This window comes from Pseudoliparis swirei, chromosome 7, assembly GCF_029220125.1.
Source record: "Pseudoliparis swirei isolate HS2019 ecotype Mariana Trench chromosome 7, NWPU_hadal_v1, whole genome shotgun sequence".
In the NCBI taxonomy this organism is placed as follows: domain Eukaryota; kingdom Metazoa; phylum Chordata; class Actinopteri; order Perciformes; family Liparidae; genus Pseudoliparis; species Pseudoliparis swirei.
In genome coordinates, this window is record NC_079394.1 from 18,190,959 (window position 1) to 18,199,413 (window position 8,455).

Consider the following 8,455-nt stretch of genomic DNA (forward strand, 5'->3'; position numbering starts at 1 on the left):
TTAGAGCTGCGGGTCATCAATTAATCAGAAAGAAATCAAAAGTGGGTCACTATCAAAGTGTATGTGTCGGTCACTAAATAACATAACATCCAAACTTTAACGGTTTTGTTTTTTTGCTGTTTTGATGAGTTACAAGCATCTTCAAATCTTTGTCTTGTACTTCTTGCTTTCTTTCTCAACTGACTCCAATGACTGAAGTATGTCTAAGAATGGCCACCAGAGGGAGCTGGTGCCAAACAAGTTCCCTCTGTAAACAAACCTTGAATAACATTTATCCAGCATTGTTATTTAACCTCTATCATTTAAAATTGATTAATTACATCAGTGGTGAAGTTTGTTTTATTTCGGTCTCAGCCGTGAACATAAGCACTTTTGAACATGTTGCTTATACGAAGAAAAAAAGAAATAATCAGCATACAGACACAAATATTGGAGCAGCAGTTACCCGAGATTATCCGTGACACGGATCCAGCAATAATCACAAAACAAGATCATGTGGAATAATGGAGTGATAAACAACATATTTACACTCGGAAGTAACTGCATCGCGTGTAACTAAGTCTTCTGCGTACGATTATTTCTATTTCCAGGCATGTTTTTTTCTAAAACGTCTTTAATCAGTAGTTCTACTTTTCAAGATGCAGAAATATGGCCCTGAAGACAAACATACAGCAGGTAACCATGTGCATGCACAGATGTGTTTGAATGAACAGCAAACCTCGGACTGTTTCTATTCCACGCCCTCTCTCGCTCTCTCTCTCCTGAAGCGTCAAGTGCATAACTCAAATGTCGGTATCTAACCACCGGACTACCGCATCAACACTCGCTGTACCGCTCTGCAAAGACCGTTTCTTCTTCCGGTTCTGTGTCGTCCTGACGACCATCGGCTGTCTCTCACGCTCCCTGAGAGCTCGCCGTATATTTCCTGTCGTTCCCTAAGCTGAGGAAGAAGTCCTCTCCCGTCTGCCGATGCTCTGTAACCACGTTGGTCCGTCAGTCGAGTACAAAGAGAAAAGATAAATTCATCTAGTTTCAAGAAGAACAAATACATTCAGAAGTATCATGCTAAGGCAGAGTTGGAGGACTTCCTTTCTTCTTTAGTGGGACGGTTTTACCTCATTTCCCCCCCATCCCGTCTCAGAAGAGCATATTTTTGGACACATCTGTGTCCCCAGCGTGTCTCCAAGACAAAGCAGTCTTTTTTTTGACACAAGTTTCTTATCTGCGTCTCCCAGCCAACAGGTCAATGTGAATGAAAGCTCCTGTGGAGAGCACTGCCCCCCCCCCATGGGAACATAGGGGGAAACAAAAGGCTATGAACTATGAACACCATCTCGGAACACCATCTCTTTTGAAATAATTAGTTTCATTACACACAATATAAACACTAGGAAGTCCATTTAACGAGATATCCGTACTGTTATTTAAGGGGACAGCACATGGCCTTTTCTTGGCTATCAAAAGTATCAAAAGTGAATATTAAAGACTTCATGTCATATCTTCATTAACAACAGATCCACCACAATGATTTTGAGTTGTCCGGACTGTCTTCCACAGCTTATTTTTGTGTGCCTCCGATGTATAGAAAACACTGGGAAGGGGACGCAAAAAGACACAGCATTCAGTCTCTGGAGCGAACACTGCTCCCCTTCTCCTTTTAAAACAGAGGGTGCTCAGGGAGGCAGGAGGGAGAAACAAAGAAGTGTTTTGGTTCACAAAAATGAATTACAGTCCTGCGTCTGAGGACGACGCGCCTGCTCATGCTCCGGGGGTACCGGCTTGCAGGCCCATGAGAGGGTCCACGCCCTCCCCGCCGTCCTGGCCGGGGGTCGTCTCGTCCTCCGCTGTGATCACGATGGTGTTCTCATCCACCAGCTCACAGGTGGGGTTGGAGAAGGCCGACAGCGGCAGGGTGATCCTCTGCATCTCGCGCTCGTACACTCGCTGCTCATGCTGCTTCTTTAAGTCCCAACCCCTAAAACACAAACGGCAGACATCGTTCATGGCTCCTCACATGCAGGTAGTCATGTGATCTACTGGGAAAGAAATGAGATTGACTGTAGTGGCTTAAATCTTTCTGCTATCATTCCAGAGCGAGGACTTGTGGTAGACATGGGGCTGATACTATGTACTGCACCACATGTATGTGTGTGTGGGGGGGGGGGGCACCCAGGCTAAATATAAGGAGCTTCAGATAACATGCTGCATGCAGATTGCAGAGCCTGTTATAACCAGTACCACGTCCGCAGCAAAGGCAAGGGACAGATGGTGAAAGGGAACAGAGCCGACGGGCTGGAGGCAACACTGGGATGCTTTCCACCGGAGCCAAAACAACAACATACTAAACACCTCCGACCTGCACGCTCCACCGCAGCCTATTTTGCAACCATGTACGTCAACACCAACGATTCTTAATTCAGACTTAAACCAGAATCTGATGGGCTTATTAATAATCACTTCCTGAAATAGAAAACAAAAACCTGGGGCACCGCTATTGAGATCTGACAGCCACGCACAGACCTGTGAGGGCCTTTCATACTCAGCCAAAAGAGAATCACAACATCATCATGTTTCGCATTACATAACTGCAGTGAATGTTCAGGCTTCTCCAATCCAACCCTGTCTTTATTTCAATATAAAATAAAATGTTGCTTAAAATAGACTGAAGGCATTCCACTCAAGCAGAACACCAAAGAACAGTAAAGGGGAATGTGAACAACAGCTGATCCTCTAAACTCAAGAGGCCGATAAGCAGGCAGCTATCAAGTGTTTTAACTAATTATACCGGCACATCTTACATGTGCCGGTGGAAACAGGAAGCCACAAGATGCTCTGAAGCATCACACTTTGGCTTTTTCTCACAGGTACAGGAGACGTGCACGATGTAATAATGACATTGGGATTTTGATACTGACCTCTTATAGAAGTAGCCAAATGTGATGCCTACTCCGAGGATGATTATGATCGCCATCATGAGAATGCCGACGACGTAGCCTTGGAATACAAAAGGACAACATAAAAGGTTAAAATGACATTTAGTTTATGGAGCAATGTCACACGAAGATTAATTCAGAACAGAATGTTTGTGTTTTCGAGTTGATAACAACATACCGAGCGTGCCAAGGTCCTTTTTCTTTGTGGGTCCTGTGCGCACTCGCTGGCTGATTCCCATCACTGGCTGCACAGCAGCCACTTTCCCCTGCGCGGCCCCTGACCTGGCTGGTTGAGAGCTCTCAGTGGAGGGACTGCTTCCTGCTGGCTGGAGGGAGTCTGCCTCCGTTGGTACAATAGAGGCTTCTTCTGAAGACACAAATCACCAATGCCAGTGTAAAACAACAGTCAAACGAGTTTTAACTGGGGGTGCTCTGAGTGTGTGTAATCAGTTAATGTAATGAAAAAGTTTTTTTTTTTTTTAAATCTGTGCAGACATAAACAGGCTCTGCATGCTCGACTCCTTCTGAGGCGACAGGAAGGTTCAGCTCGCTGCTGTCAACATCTGCTCTTTAACTCCTTTTTCATTTCCTCCACACAAGTTGTTGTTTAGAAACGTTGGCGTTAAAGGGCATGACGTCATAAATTGAAGTAGCCAATTACCTGCTGTCTCCAAGCAAATACTTTTTCTCTCTGCCAATGAGCTAGAGTTTGGGGTGGGGTCAACGGCTTTTTTTCAAACTGAACTTTATGACATGACTGCGGGGCTTTGTTATTGTGTGACTTTGTTTAGCTTTGAAGACAAGAAGGAAACAAAGGGAGAAGTAGGCAAACCTTCTCTCGGTGGCTTGATCCTGCACAACTGATCGACTGCAGACTAATACACGTAAATGAGAAAACACTTGTTGCCAGTAATCTATCTTGCATATGGTTTTTTTATAGTAAAAGAGGAACTTTTTATAAAACTCTCATCGATCTATCTTTTTGTGTGTTGACTAATTAGAATATTTGCACAACTACAACAAATCCACCACATTATTTCTCCCTAGCATAACCCACTTCTTAAAATCATGAGAGCTTTTTTTCCCGGGCGCATCACTGCAGCCCACTGCTCCTTAATAACTAAGGATGGGTTAAATGCAGAGAACTAATTTCCCCTTGGGGATTAATAAAGTATATATCTTATATCTTATCTTTATAGGAAAGAGAAGGACATTGCTAGCAGCATCAAGAGAGAACAGTCTGAACAATCTTAGTCTTGCTGTTTTAATGATGTGTTGTTAATAATCTGGAACATGCATTTTTATGTCTGCCAGGTCCAGCTTTGAAAACTAGGTTTTTGTCTGTTTCTTCAAATGTCTCATTTTCTTTGTGCAAATACCAGCTAGAGTATGCAAATGAGAGTGATTACTGTTGTGTCGAGTGTTTACTTACCTTTGCATGTGTCAATTGCACAGAATTCTCTCTGGATTGCCCCATCTGGGCCAGCAATGTAGCACCAAGGCCTCTCAGAGGAGTCTGGGTTTCGGCAGTAATTGTGATCTCCCACAACTACAGGGGGAACAGTAAAAACAGGCCCGTTACCGATACCGCCTGGAAATACAAGCCCGCCTCTGTCTGTCATGCAGAGTGGGTAAACCACTGGATTAATGAATCATTAACACTGCCTCATGACACTAAAATGACATGAACAGTCCACCATGAGCACAAAGAAAGGAAATGGCAGCTGCGGTATAATAGAGGCCATTTAACACAATAAACATACACATCAGTGGATGTAAATATCACTCCTGTGTTTCCTTCTCATCATATGTGTGAGACTTGCAATCATGAGGAACCCTGTATTATTAAACTGCATCAACATCTCAACAAAGAGCTGTTTGTGATCCTGTAAGGAAACTGAATCCAACAGCAGGAAACAGGAGATGACTGACTTAAAGGGTCATTTCTGCATTAAAAGACACATCTAATAAAGTTGTTTACCGGTCTGTGAAACAGGGTGGAGTTCCACCTCGTAGGCTCTGCTGGTGTTGGTCCAGGTGAGACAGGTCAGACCCGAGGAGGAGCTGTGTTGTTCCCCTCTGTACTCCACACCGTTGGATCTTATGCAATCTGAAAAAGAAAAAACACCTGAGCACAACGCATTGATTGCGCAATCATTCAGAATTACACATTACATGTTGTATGTTATTCGAAGCGAATCAGGCTTCAATGTTCACTTTTTTTAGTGCACCACCAATTAAATGCAACACAAATAGTCCTTAATGTTGAATTCTACCTTTGTCATTTCCATCTGACGCGCTGCTCGCCACCATGGCCACGCTCAGGAACACGGCGTGCAGGCAGAACAACATGTTGAAGAGTTTGCGGGCTGAATAAAACGACATAAACAAGGTGAGCTACTTTGCTTTTCCTCTAAAAAAAACTAAACGATACAAAGATATTAAATACACAAGCGAATTGTATAAAATGGACGACGAGCCTGTGCTAGATGTGCATCAGGCGCACTGCTCCTCGCTAGAGTCCCAGCCCTTGTTTTTGTCCGAGGAACCAGCTTTCTTCGTAAACAGCCTTCTGCAGGAGGAGGAGGAGGAGTAGCCGCCCTTTGCAGCACAAACCTCAAGGTCCTAAAGCCTCACCTCGTTCTCTCTCTCTCTCTCTCTCTCTCTCGCACACAAACACACGCACGCGCGCACATACGCGCGCACAAACAGACGCATCAGCTGCAAAATAGTCTGGAAATGTTTCACGACGTGCAGCTTTGTGAGAATAAACAGGTCGTCAAAACAGTCACAGAGAAAAGTGAAAAAGTTAACAAAGTTCTTTCACATGTTTGTTCAACATGCTTTTTCATTACTTCTATAATCCAAATTCACACTTTTTCCTTCTTCCTGTCCAACAATCATTTCGACATGCTTATTACATGTTCTGTGCTTGTCTATAAAGAGCTGCTCTGCTTTTCATTTCTATTTGATAATAAACTAGGGTCATTACTTTCCCTTTATTATCCGCATCCAACTGCAAAGTGCTTGTTGCACCTGTCCAAACCCAATCGTCCTGGTTCCCAGGCTTCCTCTCCACCACAGGAGGCCTTTCCCCCCACTGGCCTAAGACGAAGAAGAAGACCCTGCAGAGGCCGATAAAGGAGAGCTGCACAGAGTGTGTGCCTGTATCTGCCGCCCTGTGCCATTGTTGGCTGACTGGTAACGAGGGCAGCCAACGCCTGAGTCAGTCACTGGTCACTCAGACACTTTTCCGTGTCCAGTTTACAGGCGATTACCAGAGCAAACACAAAGCATCTGTCCGGCACTATCTATCCCACTCTGCTCATTCAGGGTTACAGGAGACAGGAGTCTCTCCCATCATGCACTGGGTGAAACCGCAAGAACACGTGACTAGACCATTAAAGAGGGAACACATTTGATACTGAGCCAACATGTGGAAGCAATCAAAGAAATATGTTGTAGTTATGATGCAAATAAATACATGTTATGGTAAATCAAAATCATGCAATAATAGATTATGTATATATATAATATAAAATCAGCTTTCTATATATATATATATATATTATATATATATAATAATAATAATAATAAAAATATATATATATGCTGCAAATTTGGTGACACTAGGTCAAATTTTTTTTTTGTGTAACTGATTGATGTACAAGCCACATCCCAAAGACATTCATTGGTCCATATCTTATGAATGCATTGAGATATCAACAAGCTTTTAGATCATCTTTGATTATTTAGCTCCAATAATAATCCAAAGCAAATTTGGTATAAATTGGCCTAAGCTTGTAGGAGTTCTCAAAAATATGTGTTTCACCAGGATCAGAGATAGTAGGAAAGACAAACGTTTTATGACAACCTCAAAAGTTATCTTTATTATATTCATCATTGCCGGTTCTATATCTAAATGCACAGTTAAACTGACAAAACCCTTCTTTTAAAAAACATTTAATTCATTAGGATTGTTACTTTCGTCTTGCATATGACATGTGTAACAGTTTAGCTCCCCACCTTCCTTTTTGTATTAGTTGTTTTCATCCGGTCACTAACTATCCTGTCATTCCAGATCCTGCTTCCCATCTCGTCAATCCAACTCCCCTCACCTGCCTCTGATCACTCCCTCGTTAGTCCCTCATTCCCTTCACCTGGTCCTCACGCCCTTCTCACCTGCAGCCCATCCCCTCATTAGTCCCTCACTATTTAGCTCCCTCACTTCCACTTGTCCTCTGCCAGATTGTTTTGTGTTCTCAGACCAAGCCCTTGAGAGGTCCACTGTTTGTGTGTTTATTCAGTCTGTTCCATTCTTGACAAAGACTTTAAGTAAAAGATCTTTAAGAGCATTATTTGTCTCCTGAGTCGTGCATTTGGGTCCACCCTAAATCCCGCCGTGACAACGTGTGAGGCAACAGCGGAAAAACACTCCTGTACGCTCCAAATGGTGCACACCTGTCTGTGTGCATGGACACGTGCAAGCGCACATGAACACACACACACAGACACATACACACAAACAGGAATGACCTACTTGACCTTATTCGGTGTTGACATAGTCAGTAATTTAATTAGCAGGATATAAGCTTACTCACAGCCTATTCACTCTCAATAACAATAGCTGTAATTATCCAGCTCTGTCTTCAGTAAACTGCCAACCTTGTTTTTAAACTTACATCACCAACAGTTTGCACACAGTGATCAGGCAGATTCAACTTGCATTCAAAATATGGCTTTGTTTTCAGACACGTTGACAAGCTGTTAAGCCACATGACTTAATTGCCTTTGTCTTGAAGTAGAAGTAAAGTTAAAGCAAAGTTCAATCCCACTGTGCTACAAATCTGCTTTGCTTAAATGACTGATGAATTGTATGGGGTTGTTTTTGTAAACTATCATCACAGGGTCACATTGGTATTTTTCAACCTGGACCAAATTTCTCCATGTTTACTGACTAACCAAGAATAACAATTTCTAAAAGTGGTTCAGTCTTGAGTGAGAGGCTGCAGACAGGCTGCACTGGAGCCCAATCGGCAACCCGACACCGTCGATGTGAGTCTGAAAGTGTTTGTTCTGCACCACCAGGTTCTGATTGTTATTGTGTCTCACACACAGGCTATATCATCTGACAGACGCATTACGGAAAAGGGGATGAAGAGCTCCTGCAAAGTAAAGAGTGAACGAGGAGGCAGACGAGGGTGAACCAGAGGAAGAGCGCTGTACACAGTGGGACCGACCGGTTGCTGCCAGATATTCTGACCACAATACTTCTCCTTGAGCGAGACACAGACACAATAATAACAGACAAAGAAAAACGTCCTATTTCTCAGAAGAGTCTCTCCATAATGTTGTCAGACACTTCTCACAACCGGAGCCAGTCAGTGCCAAAAACACTTTGAGTGGATGTGGTGGGAGAAGCCTTGATAAGATAATTCAAGGTTTGTCCTCACATGATGACATCAGAGTTTTGCCCAACAACTTTTATCATCCAGCATTATCTTGTATTCTGCATCACAAGC

General features: G+C 43.2%; 1 protein-coding gene across 1 annotated transcript; it reads right to left on the reverse strand.

The window, feature by feature from the left end:
• Positions 1 to 323: 323 nt before the first annotated feature.
• On the reverse strand, positions 324 to 5,503 carry pik3ip1 (phosphoinositide-3-kinase interacting protein 1). Its single transcript, XM_056418615.1, has 6 exons — positions 5,210 to 5,503; positions 4,915 to 5,043; positions 4,366 to 4,482; positions 3,112 to 3,300; positions 2,916 to 2,994; positions 324 to 1,975 (listed from the first exon to the last, which is right to left on the reverse strand). Exons 1-6 carry the CDS (start codon positions 5,316 to 5,318, stop codon positions 1,759 to 1,761), a joined length of 840 nt encoding a protein of 279 aa, XP_056274590.1. The 5' UTR covers positions 5,319 to 5,503; the 3' UTR covers positions 324 to 1,758.
• Between the last annotated feature and the right edge of the window lie 2,952 nt (positions 5,504 to 8,455).